We start from the raw sequence: 23,150 nt of genomic DNA on the forward strand, positions 1-23,150 counted from the left end.
GAGGCGCCGGTGACGAAATCGCGGCTGCTTCACTTAGTGGAGGCGCTGGGGGCGAAGGCGGCGAAAAAGGAGAAGGAGGCGCCAAGGAGGTCACCAAGGAACTCACCAAGGAAATCACCAAGGAGGGCTCCAAGGACAAGTCAGAGATCCCCGAGGATGCGGGAAGCCAGGAGGCGATCATCTCTAAGGCCAAATGATGATGCGTCAGGCCTCGTTGTGCGCATGCGCTGCTCTGCTCGTGGTAGCAGCTTGCGACTGACAATGCGCTGACCACGAGGACAATGCGTAAAAAGAAAATCAATTGCGAAATGTTAAATAAATCGCTAAAATGAGCGATAGATGGATAAAGTGAAGCAACTCATTTCATCATTTTGGTCACCTAGAACTTGCTTCTAACGCGCTGAATTTCACCGGATTAATTGGCAACCTTCTGTTATCTAAACTACTCCCTTTCCCAACCCCGCCACTCCTCTGATCGCTTCCTATAGCTGCTTCGAATAATTGAAAAGTGAAGATTCTTGGACAGTTCCCAAACTCTAGTGCATCTCTGTTGTCCGCGGTGGTCTCGTGCACTGGGCGCCTGAGGACTTTACGTTGAAAAAGAATGTTCTATTTTTCTGTCTTTCATGCACGAACAGGAAATCTCCTACCTGGTATAAAATTTTTGAAGGCAGCATTTTGTCATCAAGCGATCTGTACGAGCATAAAGAAAAAGCTAACCGACAGCGCCTGGTGCCGACAGTTCCTAACATCCATTTCCTAATGTCGCCTAGGCAGAAGCTCGGAAGCATCTAAATGCTAGGCAGAAGCTCGGTTTAGGGTCTCGAAGCAAGTAGTGTGCTGGGAGTGTCGCCTTAATGGAAGTCTGCGGATTCATTTAGAGCACCTGGTTTTCTAAACATGGACTGAGTTCACACACAAAAGCTTTTTTTCATTCCGTCGCATTCAAAATGCGGCTGGCGCGCCAGGAATTCCACTCCGCGAGTTTAGGCTTATCACCCGAACGCTACAAACACAACTTGTGAATGTCTCGTATTTTCCGCTAATGATTGTACGTACCGACTAACTCAGCAATAAGTGTTACTTGAGTACCTTTCCAATACTGTGGGCCCTTTTCTATGTGTTTCATCAACTTCTTCAAAAAAGCACGTTATCTTGTCCACCTCTCTTGTGAATGTCTCGTATTTTGCGCTAACGTGTGCCAAAACAGCGAGCACCGCATTTGCAGGGACTTTTCATAGAGCTCCCAAAGCCTCTGGGCATTCCTTGAGGACTAGCAAACGTGCGCAAGGTGCTGCTTGAACGAGCTAGAAAATTTTAAGGCGGAAGCCTTTAATGCCTCACCGTTGTCGACAGAACGTTGTCAGCAGAAGAATGTCAACAGAGGTGTCACGCTTTTTCTAGACAGACCAGAAAAAAAAAAACTTCGTGCACGATGGGATTCGAACCCCCGTCCTTCCGTTCCGCAGCCGAGCGGTTGCGGAACCAAATGGCTAGGCTACTTTTTTTTTTTTATTTATTGCCTGACTTCGGCAAGAACCACAGTACACAAATACACTTACAGAGCGCAATGAGCAATAATTAACAACACTATCCGCCCGGGGGTGCGGGGCTTCATCATATTAAAACTCCTTAAGCGTCACCAAAGGCTCGACTCTTTCGAGCCACTCGGGAGCTTCAGGAGCAAGTTAAAGAACTTCAATATACTTATGCATGCACTCCCGAAAATAGATCCGTGCTGGCCGTGCATCAGGATCGCAATGATATCCTGCCATTCTGGAGCGCCAAATACAATGGAGGCCCATTAGCATAATGAGGTCGAATGGTGTCCCATCCTCACTCTCTACAGGCAAGTACCGAATACCATGAGCGTCGAGCGGAAATTCCTTTTTTAAAGTCCGTTGCAAAATGTCCCAAAAGTATACCCCCTCCCAACAGTGCAAAAAAACGTGGTCTATTGTTTCTGGTTGTTTGCAAATTAAACAATGTGATCCCCAAGGTAGAAATAACTGCTTCCCTTCAAAAAATTCCTTTACTGGTAGTGTTCCGGTATGTAATTTAAAGAAAAAAGTTTTTGCACTTGGCGGCACCTGCATCGCCTTCACACGCTTAAGTACGTCGCGTCCCTGGCCTCCATTGTATAAGGCCCTCTACATAGGTTGTGGAAGAACTACATCGCACAAATCTTTATACAACTTCTTCCTGCTAACAGAAGATAAATATTCATACGAAAATCGAACAGACAGGAATCGAACACTCGCGACAACCTCTCTAAAGTAACCAAAAATACGTCCCGAGAACCTTTCGGTTGTGACAACAAAGTCCGGCAGTGCATTTCCGAGCCTTAATTGGCACACAGTGCGCAAAAACGGATCGCTTACATCGCGCACAAAACAAAATCTGCTTACAATCTGCCGCAGAAATAAGTGTCCCAGACTCAGGCCGCCATCCTTCACCCGCCTAAACAAATTGGTCCGGCTACAGCGTTCCCAGTCCGCAGCCCACACAAAAACGGCAAAGATCCGGTGCAGTCTCTGTACGTTCATCCTTGCACAATGCAACACTTGCATCACGTACCACAGCCTAGACATAAAAAACAGATTGCACACTGTGGCCCTTGCGAAAATTGAAAGGTGTCGCCATTTCCACCTTTCCACCTTTTCACGCGTGGCTTGCGTCTGTGCTTTCCAGTACGAATCGCTATCGCGATAACCGTCCAGTGGAACGCCTAAGTACTTTACTGGGGTCGTCACCCAGGACACGTTTGCAAAATTGCCGGGCTTCGTTGGCCATTCTCCGTGCCAAAGCCCCAGGGACTTTGACCAATTCACTTTACTACCGGTGATCTTGGTGAATTCTTTTACGCATGCCACGGCCTCGGTTATACCCTCCCGGTTCACTGTGAACACCGCGACATCATCCGCATAAGCCAGCAGCTTGACTTCTGCTGCCTGTAGCTGGAATCCTCGAATTTTTTCACTTTCCATGATATTCAAACACAACGCTTCAATGTAAATGCAGAATAGAAGAGGGCTGAGGGGACAACCCTGGCGCACCGAACGCTGCAGGCTAATGGGGGCCCCCAAACTCTTATTTACAATTAATCTTGTCGTGCAGCTCCGGTACGCCAAGGCCACTCCCTCACAAATAATGGACCCTAAATTCACATGGTCGAGTATGCAGAACAGGATATCGTGCGAAACACAATCGAATGCCTTCTCAAGATCTAGCTGAAGGATGGCTACACAGCTATTTGTGTAATCACAACATTCCAGCACACACCTCGCTTTATGAATATTGGAAACAATAGAGCGTCCCTTGATCCCACACATCTGGTGGGGACTGACTATATCCTGAATTACTGACTGTAGTCTACAGGCTAAAATCTTCATGAAAACTTTATAATCCACGTTTGTGAGGGCAATAGGACGATATGCTGTGACCTGCTTTAACTTTTCTGCGTCATCGGATTTAGGGATTAGCACTGTATGGGATTTGCCATAAGACGGGGGCAATTCATTTTCTTTATAGGCTTCGTTAAAAACTGCTGTCAGTACTGGCACTATTTCGCGTTTATATGCTTTGCAAAAAGCGGCGCTTAACCCATCAGGTCCAGGAGATTTTCCCAGGTTCAAATTTTCTATCGCTTGCTCGACCTCCGACGCAGTTATCGACAGCTGCAGCCTTTCTTTCTGTTCGTCATCTAATCGCGGCAAAGCGCCAAGAAACTTTTCCTTGAATGCGCTCACATCCACTTCTTGCTTTGCAAACAGCGCCTGATAATATTCAAGAAATGCCTGCTGGATATGCCCGCTTTCTCCAGATAACGCCCCGCCCCATTCAATCTGTTCAATGTGGTTTCGTTGAGCATGCGTTTTTTCCATTCCTAGCGCTCGTTTTGAAGGTGTCTCCCCATCAGCTATATCTTGCGCCCTAGCCCGCACCAGTGCGCCACGATAGCGTTCTTCGTCAAAGAGTTCAATCTTACTTTTTATTTTCCTAATGTCATCCATCCATTTGCCAGGCTCTTCGCTTTCTCTTTCGAGAAGTCTAGCTAGTAAAGATCTTAAATTGTCCTCCTCACGCTTCTCCTCTTGTCGTATGCAACTTGACCTTTCGATTGCTGCTATTTTTATTTGTTGTTTGCAAAGTTCCCACTGCTGCCATACTTTCAGTTCCCCGCTCGGCTTTAATTTACTGATTTCTTCGTTTACTTTCCTGCTAAAGATGTCGTCTGTAATGAGCTTATTATTTAATTTCCACATCTCCCAAGAAAACTGATTTCCTCGTTTCTTTGTCCCTATCATACACTTCACTAAACAATGATCCGAAAATGATACCGGTACTACATTGTAGCTACTGCATTTTGAAATAACGTTCGGTGACACATAAATGCGATCTAGCCGTGCATGGCTTGACCGTTGAAAATGGGTGAGTCTCACACAACGCTCGCCTTCTAAACATTCGGCCACATCATCGAGGTTGCACGTGTCTATAATTTCTGAGAGTACTTCAGTGCTTCTGTCCCTAAATGCCCTTGCACTGGTTTTGTCACAGCCCCTCAGGACGCAATTGAAGTCACCCATTACGATCAGGCATTTCTCACAACTGAAGTGCTTTCGTACGCGTTGAAAAAACGCTGTCCTCTCATCCACCGCATTTGGGGCGTACACACAAATGATGCGCCAATATGTTTTGTCGTACAGGAGGTCAACCAAAACAAATCGACCCGAAGGACACGCCGTATATGCCTGAACCTCAAGTCCCGGTACATTCTTTACAAAGATGACACAACCCGCAGACGTTCCTACAGCGTGGGCGACAACTGCAAAAAACCTAGACGTGAAACGTCTCACCATGCTCCCGGTCTCCTCTTCCCCGTCAATTTTCGTTTCCTGCACTGCCAGGACGTCAATGTCGTGCTCAGTTAAAAGGCGGTACACCTGGCTCTGCTTCTTCTTACTTGCCAGTCCCCTGACATTAAGTGTACCGACTTTCATGGGGAACGCATGAGCCATTTTAATGCAGAAGAAAGAGGCCGGGAACATGGTGCTTACCCTTCACGTCTAGCGCTTGGCTAGACGACATCGTTGACACCGGAGCCATCCGGTGCTGGTGCCAGGCCTGGCAGCGGGGGCGGCTTGTCAAGGGCTCTCCTCTCCGTCGACACATTTGATCGTGTCCGGATGGACGACCGCCGTCCTTGGGTCGTTTTTGCCGGCGGCTCTTCGACGCTGGGGGCTTCCGCCTTGTCGTCTTCGGTTCCGGTCTGGGCGTGTGGCCGCTTCGCTGGGGCAGGGACGCCGGTCGTGCGGGCGCCGCTCTGGTCAAGGTTCTCCTCGGTCTGAGTCGCTGGCTCGGTTTCTTGGAACGCTGGCACGCTTACTTCACCGCTCTACGCCTCCGTCTCCTTTCTAGTAGGTTCTGCCCCTTCAGGCTTGCGTCCGGCATCGCTGCGTCCGGCAGCGGCTTGCTGCGTCCGGCATCGGCTTGCGTCCGGCATCGAAGAGCCCGTCGATCCTGCTTGCGTTTCGGGTTCCTCTATGCCTTTCGCAGATTCTTCAGCCTCGACTACATCCATCAGGAGTTCCGCAGAGTCGTCTTTCGACGCCCCGCCCGTAGCCACCGCATAAGTGCGGACACACTCATTATCCGCGTGGCCGTACCGCCGGCATTTCGTACAGCGGGGAACCTTGCATTCACGCCGCACGTGGCCTGTACCATGGCAGCGCAAGCACTGCATTGGACGCCCAGGCGCTACGACAAGAGCCAACTCTCCGGCAACACGTACCTGGTGTGGCAGGTCATCCACTTTCAAGCCGGGCTTCAACTTCAGTAGGACCGTTCTTGTCGTTGAGCTCTTGTCATTGACGCCTTGTATCCGCCACCGCTCACGCGTAACGTCGGTCACTTTGCCAAACGCCGCGAATGCCGTCCGAATGTCGTCGTCGGCCACACCGTGAATCATCCAGTGTAGCCGCAGCTTTACCTGCTGGTCTTCCGGGTCGATAATGAGGCAGCGGCGTTTCTTAACTTGCAGCTCGTTGAAGGCGAGCAACTTCTTTGCTGCCTCCGTGTTCCGCAGGGTAACCGCCCACACGTGGTTGATTTGGTACGCCCCCAACGCGACCACGTCGGGGAGCATACCGGTCTCGGCCAGGGCGTCTCGGAAATCCTCGACCCGGAACGGCCTCGCTCGCACGTCGCCGTGAAGAAAAACGGTGTTGAAAACAACACGTCCTGTTGGCAGTGTCGGCAAAATAATCTGGTAATCCTTATCACCGCAGTCATCGATCCTGTTTCCGCGGCCGTCAAAGGCCGCTATCGCTGCTCCGCTGGAGCCCATGACCCTGCGATCCGTTCAGCTCGGCTGCCGGAAGCAGAATGCTGCATTTCTTCCTTTTTTGCCTGGCTTTTACACATAATATTCAACGAAACAAACAATCAAAAAACACCCTAAACGCTATGTAGCACATACACACGGCACTGTCATGGTCAGCCAGCATGAAACTGCTAACGCATATGTTCTTGTCTAGGACGCTGGAGAGTGTTTGCAGAAAGCCGACGAATCAGACAGATACCTCCCAAACGCCCTGCAGTATCTCCAGCATTTAAGATCCACAAACAATTGCGTAACATCATAACCACACATCAGTGACACAAGCAACAACACCCCGCTAAAGGCGTTAGCCTCACCGCACTTTAGGTCAACAAAGTGCCCCCCTGAATTTTTCTCTCTCTCTCTCTCTCTCGGACTCAGCATACGTTGTAATTATCTCCGAAGTTAGCTGTACTAAATACGCAGACGTTTAATTTAACACTTTTCATAACCGCGTTGTGATGGCTGATGCACTGAGAACCACGGATAAGATTTCAGTGCTGGTAACATGAGTCAGGGGCACCCATGAAACATCTAAATTCAGTGATGAAGAGGGGAGTGTCGCGGGTCTGTGAACATTTTTCTCGCCACTAAACCATGCGAGTACCCGCTGCGTCATCCTGTGAAGGTGCTTAGGTCTTAGCCATGTTATATTCTTACACCGTGGTCTTCGCTCAGCACCGTCCCTGGTAACGCTCGCACGAAACAGCATGACGGCGGGCAGCTAGGCACGGCTCCTTCGAGAAACGCCTCCCATTAAGAGCTTTCGCTCTAATGGTGTCGTGTAGCCGATAGTTTGGCCTTTATGACTTGAAGGTGTAACGAAACAGTAAGCAAAGAGTACATAGGCCGTAGTCACAGTATCAACAACGAAACACAAATGCTCGGGAGCAGTTATAAACTATAATCCCTATGAGATAAAAAAAAACTTCCAATCTCTTTCTCTCATAATTAAAATCTAAATAAACCAGCTAGCCTTCTACCAATCTAGAATGCCTTCTAGCAACCAGCAGTCTCTCATCGGTACATTGCAAGAACATGAACTATGGAAGTGGATGTATGGATATGCTGAGCTGCGATACCACCGTTTCCCGAGCATGTGTGTGCTCAGCTCACCAGCAACTAGCCATGCGTGACGATTAGCTCCGTCACGGGAAAAGGGGGATTTCTGGTGGCTCTGCCGATGCCTAGTGCTTTGCAAATCTTATCTGTCTTTTTATTACGGACAGATTATTTAGTTCTATTTTATTAGCATTTCTAGGCTATGTTGGTGAGATCGTGTCACCAAAACGTTTCCGGAACAATTGTGACGTTCTCAAACGGGGTAGCATGAAACGAGTGGTTGCAGTCGGAATACGATGATGTGAGGATGTTACGCAAAAAAATTATGTCGAAAGGTTGATTAGTTAATTAGAACAAAAAATGTCGAATAAACGTCGAAATAGCGCGAACGTCAATACAGTTAGAGGACGGGAAAACAGCCGTGCACAGCAAAATTGTGGGAAAGTCGGCACAGGACTGAAAATAAAGTTTGAAATGAATGGAAATATATTTTATGAGTGGTAATTGATCGAAGTAAAAGATTTATTGACGTATATTAATTAATTTATTACCAGCAAAAATCATCGGACGGTTGAATCCGCTGGACGGGAATGTATAAGTGGACGGGAAAGCAACCATGATGCCAAAATTGAAAAACCATAATGGTTGATTGAGATACAAGAAGGTATAATCAGGGTAAATAAATCTGTCTTTAAATTAAAGAATAATATAATTGCGCTAATGCAGCATTTAATTCAGAAAAAAAAGAAAATTGTAAAAAGAGGCAAAGCACGGGACGAGTGCCGAGGAGGGTTCAATGCTTTCGCATTCTCCCAATGCGGGTCGCCGCAGTGATCTCTAATTTTTTCTTCTTGTTTTCTCTTCTTTTTAATATAGCACCTAAGATTGCATACTTTTTCGGAGGTAGCCAACCTAAGTTACATTTTAATTAGCAGTGTCGTACAGCTGGCGGGGCGAGGACTTGATTTATACTTTCTGTCACCATTCCACCATCTCAAAACACAACTGCTAAATTATAATAAGCGAGACTAAAACAGCAGTACGGAGTTTTGCGAAAGGCTGTGTATGCAATACAGCATTAAAAGTTCTATCGAAATTACCACGACAAAATCTAAGACCAATTAAACTGGTATCAGTTTCAGCTCACACTAGCAGTGAGGGAAACGAAAAAGCCGACCAATATATACCCGAGAATTCGTCGGCCGGGTGGTGAGCGATTCGGATCTCCGTCCGGCTTTTGCACCATGAAAATTTACTTTTCACTACAGAAACAGTAGACTTAAATTGCCTCCCCCGCACCGCTGGCTCGACAAAAGGCAGGGAGTAGTCTGGAGACAGTTACCAACAGGCACCTTTAATAATCCGTACATTTATTCCAAATTTGTGCCGGTCGAATTCATTCCGGACTGTGTTATGTCCAGGGCACCAGCAAAACTCTCAATCACGTTATTTTTTAATGTCCCGCGGACGAACCCCCGGAGCATTTGCGACTGCGCAACCTAGAGCAATGGGAGACTGCGTTTTCCAGCTTGGACCTGGAGGTATAACACCGTGCGACGGGCAGGGCCAAAAAGGCCGCTGCAAGCCTGTGCAGTGTAGCGACCTAATGTCTAGTCACAAAGAGAGCCCACTATAAACTTTAATCCGAGTATCATATGATTTCTTGGGATGGCGTTGCGCACACGAACAAACGTACACAGGAAGAGGCAGAAGACAGAAAGAGCGCAAACTATCAACTAGATTTATTGCTTTCGCAACAGAATATATATGCAGCATACACACGTGCAAAACAGAATAGGGAGAGGGAAAGAAAGGACAGGGGGGAAGGGGATATCAAGTCAGGCCTGCATAGGTCAGCGAAAGCTACGGATAAAATTCCTTTCCCTATCATATAAGGTGACCGAGGTATCGCTAATACAATCTCCGCCTTTTTCCCTGATGTGGAAAGCTTCTAAAAGAAATGCATTCCAGCTTCCATAATCAGATCACCAGGCTGCTTTCAGCCGGATTCCCCTGCTCGCTCATCACAGCGGAAGCCGAGAACCTTCTCCAGAAGACAAAGAAAGGCAAGCATAGCTGTGACCTTGAGCGCTTGCGGAGTGCGAAGCCGACGGTGCTTCCTTACATGCACAAAGTCGCCCACAATTTAAAAAAAGTGGCAAACAGGCATGGTGTTCCGGTGGTTTTTTCCGCTCCCAAAAAGCTTGCTGGGTTATGCCCCAGGATCGCCGAGGAAGGAGCCCCACGGAGCGCATGTACAATAAAACATGCAGAACAATATGTCAAATGTGCCACGGGCGTGGTGTATCAAATCCCGCTCAAGTGTGGACGCGTGTATGTCGGCCAAACTGGACGCTGCATAAATGAGCGCGCAGGGGAGCATGCTCTATCTGTAAGAAAAAGAGACGGGGCGAACTTGCCTGCCCATTGCATTTCATGCTCTGGTTGTGAGCCGATGCTCAATTACATCAAGATTCTGGGCAAGAGCAAAAGCAAAATAGCCCGCGAACTTTTAGAAGCTTTCCACATCAGGGAAAAAGGCAGAGATTGTATTAGCGATACCTCGGTCACCTTATATGATAGGGAAAGGAATTTTATCCGTAGCTTTCGCTGACCTATGCAGGCCTGACTTGATATCCCCTTCCCCCCTGTCCTTTCTTTCCCTCTCCCTATTCTGTTTTGCACGTGTGTATGCTGCATATATATTCTGTTGCAAAAGCAATAAATCTAGTTGATAGTTTGCGCTCTTTCTGTCTTCTGCCTCTTCCTGTGTACGTTTGTTCGTGTGCGCAACGCCATCCCAAGAAAGCTATGCACCAACTCGCCCAGCAAGAAGTTCTACATATCATATGATTCTCTTCCCTCACTTTTCGGATGAATAAAGTTGTTTTACTACTACTACTAAACAAGACCTAAATACATTTAGGTCGCAGGGCTGCAAGGCCTCGCCGCACGAGAAGTCTTCACCTCGTGAGACAGTGCTCTCTATGAGGACCTACAGAGCATGGGAAGAGCCTATCTACACTTTTTCCATCACCTCGTCGTTGGCACTGGAGGTGCGGCGAGACGCAGTCCAGCGCGTCAAGAATGAAAAGGGCCCAATTACTGGCCCAAGGAAAGGTTCTACAACCACTCCTGAGACATACCAAAACAATAGATGATGTTCGTAATCAACTGAAGCTGTAGCGGCCTATCAAAGACATGCAGGGATCAAAAAGACAATTTAGCTGCATTGTCGCCAGTTACCACTGCCTGCAACACGCAAATGCGTATGAAAATTCGTATTGCCTTTTGCTGCAATCGAAAAAACTCGAGCAGGATTCGGGTACCTGTGGCGATAATTGCGAAAAGAGGTGTCGTAGCACGACAAATCCAAGATAAAAGCAAATTAGAAAATGCAGCGAACATGACTCTTAGTTACAAAAATACCACATTATTCTTGCTGTACTTCTAGCCCCAAGCAAAAAGTAAGTTTTTATGATCTAGAACGCCTTGTAGAAAAACTCCCAGATTTTAATCAGGTAGTGGGAGATTGTAGTCCAGACACTGCATTCTGGGGAAGCCAGCAGAGTTCCCCTTCTTGTAAATTAAGGTCGGCAGAGGCACGTAAAACTGCTTACCTGTGAGAAGGCGTAAGCCGCCCGCTCACATCGCGAACGCAGTCTACGCTAGCTGCGGTGTGATGTAACCCGATGCCACGCAGCTAGAAATTCTACCTCTGCATGGCTCTACGTAGCAGCAGCCGGGACGCCGCAGCACCAATTCCGGGGTGCTAACTTCGTGAACGCAGTCTCCGCCCTATCGCGGCCCGCGCTCCCGTCCCCTAACTGCACCATCAGATTGCATTCGTATTCACCGATGGTCTGCGTGAGGTAATTCTCAACTTTACATTCATAGATCCCTGGGAGTCCTCATACCACTCCTAGCACAGTGGTGCATTCTTTTGTGGTATGTGGGATTCTTGATATACAAGAGTATAGCTTGAAACAGTAAGGAATTTAGAGAGTTAGAAAGATGGTAGAATTTATAGGAATAGAGGTTACTAACATGGACAAATTGAAGCTTGTATAAACTCCCCATATACGTCCAGTCCTGAAGACGAGATTATCAAAAGGCTCAGTGCAGACGTGCAATCGGTAATGAGTAGCAAAAAAAGCTCAGTACACTATCCTGATGGGTGACTTCAATGCCAAGGTAGGAAAGAAGCAGCTACTCGACAAGGCACTGGAAGACTACAGCACATGTTCTAAGAATAACCATATATATAGAATAACCATATATATTAGTAGAATTTATAAAATTAAATATATCAATGTTTATGAATACTTTCTGCCTCAAACGGAAGACCCGGAACTGGCCTTGGAAAAGCCAGAATACCGAGACTACAAAAGAAATAGCTTTCCCTTGGCGAAAAAGAGAATGTGCTAAAAATGTATTTCAAACATATTGTGTTAATTTCATGCTTATTTCGCATTTTTGTCCCTATGCTTACAATGCAATACAAATTCTTCCTAAGTATACTAGGAATAATATTTTTAACGTGCTTAAAAATACGTGAAAAGTACATTCTGCCCGCTTAGCATATTTATAAGGCATTAAAATATAGTAAAAATATACATTGAAATAGACTATAGTCGGATACAACTTAAGAAGGCAGCGGCTTTTCCCCGTCAAAGGACCCCCCCTCCCAGCCAATGGCGTCGGCCAATTCTCATGACCCTGCTAGGGTGACAGTGCAGGGAGTGGTGCCACAATGGAGAGAGGGGTCTATCCCTGACTATGGAGGGAGGGGACTATCCCCTTTGATCTGCCACTCCCTGCATTATTGTCAGGCTAGCAGGACAATGAGAATCGGCCGACGCCATTGGCTGGAAGGGGGTGCTTTGACGGGGACAAGCCGCTGCCTTCTTAAGTTGTATCCTACTTTAGAAGTATACATTTATTACATTCAAAATATATACACTTCGGCTTAAAAAAGGTAGTCTGGTCGGCTTCAGAAAATGCGACGGGACAATGCTTCAACTGTAGAAAAAATTGTACATGCCTAGTTATCATCAATCCAGAGGTGTATGAGAATATAAGACGGAATGGGATCCGGCAAAGATACCTACACACAGCAAGTCATGATAAAAGTGCCGCAGGAAACAAATGCTTCGACAAGTACCATACTTGGCTTGCAAATATGTTTACTTGAACTGGCCATTTCTTAGAATATAAGTACACTTTGGACGGATTAATTGCGTATTTACGAAAGTACACTTTAAATACATTGCAAACACCAAAATGCGATTTCCTGAAACTCGATTTCGAGCATTAGGTTCAGAGGCCGCTTGAAGTGCGCTGCAAATTTGCTAGAATTTAAGTATCCTTTGGACGAATTAATTGCTTATTTACGGAATTAAACTTCAAATACATTGACAACGCGCAAATGCCATTTCCCGAAACGCGATTTCGAGCTCTCGACTGTTCAACGGCAGCTAGAAGTGCGCTGAAAATACGTTTAAAAGGACTGCCGGTTTGTTAGAATTGAAGTATACTTCTGATGAATTCATTTTATATTTACGAAAGTACACTTTTAATACATTAAAAAGATGCTAAACTACATACATATTTTTTCACGTATTTGAAAAGTGCTGGAAGTATGCTTTAAGTGAGGTATTTTTGGCATATTTTAAGAATATATTTCGAATACGAAGCATGAAATTTGAGGAACCTATTTCGTACATATTTTTAGTGCATTCATCAATACAAAATAGGTTTGAAATACAATTTAAATAGCACACCGTATATTCCAAACGTGTTAGTTTTCGCTAAGGGTTCATATCATGCTCGCACTTTGGCATTGACAAGAATGAGGAGCTGCTCAGAAACATAATATATAGTGCCGATAGGATAGCAACGTCGCTAATTGGACGACTATAGTACAGAATGGAAGAAACTACTAAGATTTAGGCCCAGCAGCCAGCAAGCCGCAAGAGGTTAATAGAAAAACAGAATCTGTCTGGAGACGAGATTCCGTTTTAACGATGGACGATGACCTCAATGATCGGAAGATGAAAGATAGCCTCTGAAATGATATTAGAGTGCGGAATGGAAGGAAGGTTGTGTGTAGCTAGTCAGGACACTGACAATCTCTTTCTGGAGACAGAATTCCAGTTGTCATGCTTCTAACCCCATGCATAGAAAGATCTGGCAGGACTGTAAAAACTAACCAATAGGCGGACAGTAAATGGCAGCAGATATGCCAATGGGGAGAAATCGAGCTGCTCTAGGTAAGTGAGGTAGCATGAAAGTGGTGAAAAAAAATTATTCTGGAAAATTCCAATGTACGCGCTCAGACAGAAGGCGAGCAATAAGCAAAATCGCTACAATTGTAGAAAACATTATTAAATTTGGCGAAGAACTCTACACATGTCTGTACAATAGCCGAAAATGTCAGTTGTGTGCTAATGGTTAAGCCAGACTTGTAGAAGAATTGGGCGTCTGGTCGGTATTGAAGAAGGTAGTAACGAAAACCCTTGGAGAAATAGAAACTGAAAAACAGCTGGCGATGCTCAGGTAACTCCAGATTTGTTGAAGGACGATGGGGAAACTGTGCCAAAATGAGTTGCCATCTAGTGTACGCGGTGCCTCATGACCTCTATTGTAATGCAACCTCGGGAAGACGCTAACATTATCCTAATCTATAAAAAGAGGGCATCGAGGGCTAAACAACTGATAGACCGAGCAGACTGCTGTTCGTTGTTCAAAATTTATTTAGTCAGGTGACTGGAAACGAAATTAGATCAACCTTACTTCAGTCAAGAAAGGGACCAGGTTCACTTTCGGGAAGGTTACTCGATCAAGAACGCTATTCAAGCCATTAGTAAGGTTATAGTTAAAACAGCACATTGTAACCATCCTCTATTCATAGCCTTCATGCACTGACTACGGAAAAGCAATTGACCCGGTCGAAACCTCCTCTATCATGTAGGCATTGCGTAGAAATTGCTTAATCAGGGTGTATAAGAAGCGTATGCAATGGTTCTGCAAGATATCCATATTGATCACCCAGCGACCATTGTTCTTCACAGGGAAAGTGACTACATACCGGAGAGGAAAGGACTGAGGCAAGCACACACCATCTCTCAGGTGCTGTCTACATACAATCTAAGTCTGTTGTGTGTAGTAGGTATTCAGAAAACTCGACTGGGAAGAGCTAGGGATGAAATGTAATGTATACCCACTTAGTGGTCTATGATTCGCTGAACACATCGTTATGGAACTCAGGGGATGAATTGCAAAGCATAATAAAGGACCTAGACATGCAGAGGAGAATGGTGTACATAGGAACTAATATGCAGATAACCAAACTAGTACTGAACCCTGGAAGGAACACACGTTTGTTATATGCAACGGATTGTTCGAACCGGTAAGGGAACACTTCTAATTCCAACAGTTACTGAGCGCAGATCGAACCTCGGGAGTGTTATAACTGCAAGAATAAGAATTGGAGGAGGAGAGGAGGTAGAAGAGGAAAGCCAGGGAGGTTAACCGGAAGAATAATCGGTTTGCTACCCTACACGGGGGGAAAGGAGTGAGGGGATGGAACACATTTAACCTGTACTCTCTTACATTAATGGCAGCTTACAAGCATCTATGAAGAGAAAATATTAAGAGCCGAATTTTACCGCTACACGTACTGGACAGAGATGTGCAAACTAATGAAAAGGTGGAACACAAATTGAGGGCAACGCAGCCTGCCGTGAAAAGGAGAATGACAGGTGTAACCTTAAGCGACAGGAAGAGAGCAGAGTCAGTCAGGGAGCAAACGCCATTTAATTTCCTATTTGAAATCAAGAAGCATGACCATAGCATGTAAATGAAAGGCAATAATACCGCTAGCTCTTAAGGCTAACGGAGCAGATTCCAAGAGAAGACAAGCGTGGCAGAAGTGGCAGAAAGTCAGGTGGGGGATGACAGGAAGCTTGCGGGATAAGGCGATCACGGATGGCAAATGACCAGGTTAATTGGAGGCATACAGTCAGGCCTCTGTGCTGGGCTAGAAGCAGTTAGGCTGGTCATGAAGAAAAGTTTGTTTCGTACAAGGGATTGTGGATAAGCCCAAGAACTTCAGAACAAGGCATGCCCATTTTCTCCCATTATTTTACTCTGAAAAACCTACTGATTTTCAAAGAGACCAGGGTAGAAGGATAGATACACTCGAAGAAAACCAGAGGGACCATTATCAAAAGATTACGCATCCTGATTCAACAGCTGACTCGCTTCTAAATATTGGTGAGAATAGTTTCGGATATTTCATGGCCACTATACTCCAAAACGAATCCCACCTCAATAAACGCGTGTAGCGGTTATAGCAGTAGAAGATAAACTAAAAATTTTGTTGTGCATCTTACCGCACGTGCTGCGTGCACAAGCCTGGTCGGAACACGAAGACCTAGTGCGGCCATAGGTTGTTCTGTTAATCCCTAAACCGGCTAATCCCCTCAAACTAGAAAATCTCAGACCCATTTTCCTAACTTCGTTTAGAGCGAGCTTATGGAACGCGTGATTAAGGCGAGACTGACGCTTCGAGCTCGTTCAGTGTGTGTGACGTCACGAAGGGAGTAGACAGCACACCTGGGATATCTCGTTTCCTCCTCTCCACAACGCGGCAACGGCTACAGAGGCACATCTGCTGGAGTTCTCCATAGCGGCGCGCGCATGCACAGTGTGACAACTACCGTCATCCACCTGTCCGGGGCGGCGTGCCCATCTCCTGGGACGCCGCTACCCTCCTCCTCCTCCTCTCTGTGGTTGCGCGCGGGGTGCGTGGCTACCCTCTTCACTCCTCCTCTACACAGCAGCTGTAAGGCGGTGGTGGTCGTAAGCCTTTAATGGGCTATGTACAGAAAGGGTTTCGGGTCAGATCTTGAAGGGCCCTTACAAATTCAGGCGGGGTTCGGACTGGCTACCGCGGCGGCCCGGGGCTGGAGCCACCAGGGCTTGTTGGGCCTGGAGGTCGGAGCAACCGAGGAGAGCAGCCTCCGAGTCCTCTCGGATAGGGTTCATGTGGGGTGGGGAAGAAGAATTTGAGGGGTAAGCCTACACCATGTGATAAGCGTCCGCCAACACCTCCCCACAATGAGGGCACTACCCCGAGAATGCCGGATTGAAATGATTTAGTACTGCCGGAAGTCAGCGCTCCTCTGCCTTTTTGAGGCCTTTACTGGGAGTGTGGTAGTGGCCGTGCAAATTTTGGTATAGCAGGGTAATCTCACAAAGTAATGGCAGGTGTGAGTTCCCCGTCCTGTGCTGGTTGTTGGTGAGGCGATGCCCGGTGAGTGAGCGCGCGTGCGGCAGAATCAGCTGCCTCATTCCCCTCAATGCCTACATGTGCTGGGGCCCATACAATGGTGAGGTGGGTTGAAAAACCCTTGTTCTCGCAAGTTTTAAAATGTTGACAGCCCTGTATGGGATGTGGCCTATTCCGGCAGGCGCTGCTCCCCAACTCGCTATGGGGGTATATCAGTGAAGAGAGACGGGGACGTAAGCTGACAGGCCCGGCGTACGTAACTAGAAAAATTTGTGTCTCTTTAGAGGTCAAACTGCGGAGCCGGAGGTTACACGCGGAAACTCGCCGGAGGGGTGTCATGATAGGAATAGATCAATCACTCTAAAATTAGTTCTGACCAAAGGAACGGCACAGTATACCGGTATCGCAATGCTCACGCCACCTGGACATATTAGCTGGCGGGCGCTGGTCATATGTGTTGCCTAAAAAAATAGCTGCTTGTGATGAAAATAAAGACATCCCAATTTTCACCGGATACCTAAACCACACCGTTAGACAGATGAGTGGAATTAAGGAATGAAAGGAAAAAGTTAGGCAGGGTTTACCCAAAGTTGTTTATTTATTTATTTATCATCATACCCACAGCGCCATTGGCTGGCATTACAGTGGGGGGGGGGGGGGGGGGGGGTAGAAGAAAAAGTACACAAATGCCACCGCGTGCAGGTGGTTACAAAAAAAAAAGATAACAATGAGATAGAAAGAACACGGAATTATTATACACAAAAAAATGTCATAGCATGGAAGAAAATGAATCATTTGATAATATGGACACTACTTCCTCAGGCAGCTTGTTCCATTCCGAAACCGTTTTGGGGAAAAAAGACATTTTAAAAAGGTCAGTCCGGCACCTGTATTCTTTAACTTTAAGTGAATGATCTCTACGTAAAGACACGTAATCAGGGTTGGCTATATATTTGGTTCTGTCTATTCCAGTTCTAGAATGAAATATATTATGAAATAATTTTAAACGCAGTACTTTCCTACGTTTTTGAAGTGAGTCCCAACCCAAAGATTTTTTCGCGCTCGTTACACTAAAATATCGCCCATAGTTATTGAAAACAAAACGAACGGCCAAATTCTGAACTCTTTCTAGCTTTTGAACGTCAAGCAAGGTTTTCGGATCCCAGACTGTGCAAGCATACTCAAGTATGCTTCTAACGTTTGTATTATACAGCAGTTCTTTAGTCTTTAAAGGGAAAAGTTTAGCGTTACGTCGCAGGAAACCTAAAACACGACAGGCTTTGGCAGTAACGAAATGCACGTGACGATGCCAAGACATTGAACTTGTTAAATATACACCAAGATATTTAAATTCCAACACTGAAAGCAGTCTGCTATTATTTATGTTATAAGTGAAAATATGGGGAACCTTCTTTTTAGTGAAACACATATGTACAGATTTTTGTAAGTTTATGCATTCTCCAGTTCTCACACCACTGGGCCACTTTACACAAATCCTGTTGTAATGCATCGCAGTCACTTTGATCGTTAATAATTCTATACAATACACAATCGTCCGCAAAAAGACGCATGTATGAAGAAATACCTGAAAAGATGTCATTCATGTAAATTATGAACAGTAATGGGCCCAAGACGGATCCCTGAGGCACCCCTGATGTTACAGCCACCTCATGCGATTGTTTCCCGTTGACAACAACACATTGACGCCTAACGCTCAAATATTCCTTTATCCACCTAATAACGTTCTCATTTATGTTGTACCAGTATAATTTTTGTATTAATAAGGAATGTGATACAACGTCAAAGGCCTTCTTAAAATCTAGAAAAATACAGTCAACAGAATATCCCTTATCTAAAGCACTTGACAGGTCATGTACAAATTCGGTAAGCTGGGTGACACACGAGTAACCACTGCGAAAGCCATGTTGATTAGTATTTAATAATGAATGTATGCTAAGATGATTCATAATACTAGTATAAAACACATGCTCTAAAACTTTGCATAATACACTGGTCAAGGACACTGGTCGATAATTTGAAACAACATTCCTAGGTCCCGATTTATGTATAGGTACAACATTAGCAAGCCTCCATTCATCAGGCAAGGAGCCTTCCTGTAATGACTTTGTGAAAAGAATTTGAAGGTACCTTGACAACGCAAAAGCGCAAGAAGAGAGCAGGATCGTGGGTAAGCCATCCGGACCGGTGGCACTGTTATCTTTTAAGCGTTCTAAGAGCGACACAATTCCTCGCTGATCAAATTCAATGTTCTCCATGGGTTCCGTACAGTTCAAGGCAAGGCGAAAATCGGCAGGGCTATTGCTGTCCTCAGCAGAAAAAACTGAGCTGAAAAACGTGTTAAAGCACTTGGCTTTCTCCAGATTATCATGAACGATACTTCCGTTGTGATCGAGTGGCGGGATAGACAATTCATCCTTTCTGTTTTTTTTTTATGTACTGCCAAAATTCTTTAGGGCGATCCTGGATACGCATGTCGAAAGACTGAAAGTAGGTAAATTTAGCCTCTTTGACCGAAGCATTCATATCCTTTGCAATCTTTTTTAACTGATCCATGTTATCTTCCGACGGATTTCTTTTGAAGCGCGCATATAGTTGTTGCCTCTTTTCAACGACTCTGCGCAGCGCTTTTGTGAACCATGGCTTGCTTTTGCTGCGACGTTTCGTCATCACCCATGACGGCACATGCTGCTCACGCAAATCAAAAAGTTTGGCTGTCAGTGTGCGCCACAGCTCATCAACGCTGAGTGAATCAGACAATGTTTCGTACACATCGACATAGGATTCAAGTGCCCAGGCTATCTCGGGGAAATTTGCCTTTCGGTAACTGTAAATGCGCCGATTGCCACAGTCTTCAAGTTTAACATACTGAAAGTTCATTTCCGCTAAAACACAACTGTGATCACTGATACCGGGCACTACAAGGGTAGAACAAGCTGCCGATGGTTGGTTAGTGAATAATAAATCCAAAACATTGTTGCCACGGGTTGGCTGCAGCACTAATTGAGATAAGCTGAATGAATTGCACAGATTTAACAATTCTTTGCCTACTGCGGAATTGGCTCTAGACGGAAGACATCCTGAGCTCCAGTCTAATTCAGGAATGTTAAAGTCACCTCCAACAACTAAACAGTCAGTTTTAACAGTTTCAATCATATCAGTTAGGTCGCTGATGGGTTCAAGCTGATTTCCAGGTGGCCTGTAAAACGAGCAAACTGATAGTAATTTACCATTTAAAAGTCTAATTTGAGCCCACACTGCCTCACATGTCCCAACATCAATTTCCATCTTACGAGAACTAACTAAGACGTCCACCAGTATAAATACGCCTCCTCCGTGCCTGTCTCGATCTTTTCGATAGCTGATATAGTTACTCGGAAAAACTTCGCTATCGCTAACATCCCCATCCAGCCATGATTCACATCCGATCACAACGGAAGGTCTCGCCATGTCAATTAGACCATGTAGCTTGTCCACTTTATTCTTAATACTTCTGCAGTTTAGTACTAGAATCGACAAAACAGAGTGATCCGGCTTAACTTGTCAAGAGGCTCGAACTACCTGCCCCTGAGATTCGTCGTAAATGTACTTGACATTATTCAAGTAAAGGACATCGTATTTCAGATGTGCTTTGCCATTGGGTCCCTTGCGAGGTTTGGCGTAGTCCCATAGCATTTTCCTCTTGTTTCGTACTGGTTCAGAGAAGTCCTCTGAAATGCTAGTAGAACTTCCTTTCAATTTCTTCGCATTTGACAGAACAGCCTCTTTCTCTTTGAATGAACTAAAATTAACAATTATTGGGCGAGTTCCTTCTGAACGGAACCGTCCGAGGCGATGGGCTCTTTCGATTCTGGGGTCTATTCCCAGAGTAGATCTACACAAATCTAGGACAAGTTTTTCAGAAATTGGTTGTGACTCGCGTTCATTCTCGTCCTTAATTCCATAAAAGAGCAGATTGCACCGTCGAGATCGATTTTCAAGATCGTCCACTTTCTTCATCAGAGTCTGCCACTCGGAACGCTGTCTTTCACTACTCGCCCTACAGTCCTCGACAGCGGCCCTCATTTCCTCAAGAGCTGCAATCTTTGCTTCTAAATTGGCCATACGGGCATTCAGATCCGACATAGCTGTTTTGTTTTCGTCCTGATAACTCTCGATAGTTGCAAGTTTTTCCTTAATTTCTGTCTGGCTTTGCAAAAGCTGCTGCAGGATTGTATCGCTAGGTCCTGGGTTAACTTCTATGTCGCCGCACAAAACCAGAAGCAAAAGGTAAAACGCAGCTCTTCGAAATAAAGAAAAACGACACCTTCTGCGTAACATGGGTCTGTGTGCTACAGAATGAGAAGAAACGCATGCATACAATACAGGGGGTGGAACCGGCAAAGCATACACTAAACATATATTGAAATATGTGTCACTAACCTGCGTGAAAAGCAGTAAATGCGTGAGCGGCAACGCCATTTCGGTATCGCCGGTTCCACGCCCCAACGATGAAGTGACGATTCCCACCTTTTGTAGAGTGTAGTGGCACGGGCTGTAAAACCATGGTGGGTTGACTGGCACCGCACAATGTCCAAAATCGGCTGCGAGGCACACACAATCGTTGAAGTCGACCGTGGTTAGCACAGGTGAAAGCTTGGTGAAGGAACCAGTATCCAGCGTAGACGAATCATGCACAGCAGACAATTCCTCGGCATGAAAGCAGTGACTTGAATAACCAGCGATGAATACCTTTTGTAGAGTGTAGTGGCACGGGCTGTAAAACCATGGTGGGTTGACTGGCACCGCACAATGTCCAAAATCGGCTGCGAGGCACACACAATCGTTGAAGTCTGAAGCGATAGCAATGATGAAGCGATAGTATTTTGATAGTGGTCCGGGCTAAATCTGGACCTCGCTAGCGCGTGGGCCACGCTCAGTTGTAGCCGGACATGTATTTTGGTCCAAATTGGCCAAATAAAATCTCGGAATTTTGCCGGGCTAAATTTGGAGTGCACCATCGTGCTGGGCACGGTCACATATGCCATTGAGTTTGGTCCAGGTCGACCGATATCAATCTATCAATCTTTTGCTATGCCGAGGTCAAATCCAACACAAAATGGTGATCGACTTTTGAGTTGAGTAGAACTGTCCCCTAAAAGAGCCTCGTGGCTTATTTTGACGGACAATATTTCAGATGGAGCATGAGTGGAGTCATCCCTGGAAGACTCCATTGGAGGTCGCCGTCGCTCGGGCCCCAATGACCAAGAGCATCTGGCCGTCGAGGTTGGAGTTGGACAGCACCTGCTCACACCAGTGGATGTGTCTTGTCCATTAAAGTAATGTGTGGGTAGTTGTTGTTATTGACGCTGAAGCAATAGCACGTCTACAAGCGTTTTAGTGTGATTATTGTTTCACAACGATCCATCTGGCTGCGGATATTTCCCTCTCGCTAACATGTAATGTACCATGGAATGTGATTTGCCCTTGGCTATCATTTAAGTGCCCCTCTCAGAGTGCCCGGCCTGCCAATGCTCGAGCGGCGCAATGTGCGCCATTGTTACCTCGCAGGGTCTCGTGTCGAGGCGTTGTGCTTCAGTAATTCTGTGTTTTTCTTTACTCAGTTAAATAGTTGAGACACTCACTTTCAAGTTATAGATGTCGCTTGTGAATCTGTTATGATATTCGAGATAAATTTCGACCGTATGGAGTTCGTCAACGCACACTGACATCGTAAAATACACTGGCACTTTTTTTTTGCTTTCAGCCTGTACAGAAACGCGGTTGCCAGACTCAGAATCCGGTCTCGCGCCCCCATGTTCAAGAGGCGAATACATGTAGGAGCCAGAGAGGAAGAAAACAAAGATCGTGCAGCATGCGCGCGGCGCGATATGCTTGAGAAGAAGAAGCAAGAGCTTGGAGGTCATGGATGCGACCTGGCCTGTGCTCCTGGCGTTGGTGACGGCTGCCAACAACGCGGAACCAGTGGAGGCTCTCCATGTTCCCGCGTTCAAAGACCTCCTGACCATCCTAGCACCACGGGCTTCCAGCGATGACTGCACAATTCTCGCCGACGGGTTCACACCAGATGAACAGGAAGCGTTCCTCCAGCAGCACAATCAATTCCGGTCGATGATTGCTACCGGCAAGGTGGAGAAATTTCCGAAGGCTGCCGCCATGAACTTTCTGGTAGGTTAACGTGCAGTCCGCTGCGGTTTAACAAGTAGGACGCATGCTGACTCCTTGCCTTTGTACTTTTTTTACTCACTTTGTTGTTATTGTTGTTCCTAACGCACAGTAAGGCAATCGGAGAGAAAGATCTCGGCTACGATAAGGAATGTGACAACGTGGAGAACGTGCGAACTGAAAACGTTGGGCCTGCTCTCACGCCGCATTTAATGTCATCAGAACAGGAAA

The 23,150-nt window shown here is 46.0% G+C and overlaps 2 protein-coding genes across 2 annotated transcripts in view; one reads left to right on the forward strand and one right to left on the reverse strand.

Annotated features, from left to right (window-relative positions):
* The window catches only part of LOC149370725 (uncharacterized), a 100,630-nt gene that overhangs the window by 55,843 nt on the left and 21,637 nt on the right, over positions 1-23,150 (forward strand). The window lies entirely within an intron of this gene.
* LOC149370726 (uncharacterized) lies at positions 4,725-6,380 on the reverse strand. The gene is made up of 2 exons (XM_089562936.1): positions 5,792-6,380; positions 4,725-5,715 (listed from the first exon to the last, which is right to left on the reverse strand). Exons 1-2 carry the CDS (start codon positions 6,344-6,346, stop codon positions 5,581-5,583), a joined length of 690 nt encoding a protein of 229 aa, XP_089419062.1. The 5' UTR covers positions 6,347-6,380; the 3' UTR covers positions 4,725-5,580.

Source organism: Amblyomma mixtum, chromosome 1, assembly GCF_055824585.1.
Source record: "Amblyomma mixtum isolate Tamu chromosome 1, ASM5582458v1, whole genome shotgun sequence".
In the NCBI taxonomy this organism is placed as follows: Eukaryota; Metazoa; Arthropoda; class Arachnida; order Ixodida; family Ixodidae; genus Amblyomma; species Amblyomma mixtum.

What these genes read in the sequence shown, in the direction of transcription:
- LOC149370726 (XM_089562936.1), bottom strand. Translation starts at nt 6,346, where the DNA reads ATGGGCTCCAGCGGAGCAGCGATAGCGGCCTTTGACGGCCGCGGAAAC. An exon ending in TGGATGACCTGCCACACCAG is followed by an intron (nt 5,716 to 5,791) that starts GTACGTGTTGCC and finishes GCCATGGTACAG; the next exon opens with GCCACGTGCGGCGTGAATGC.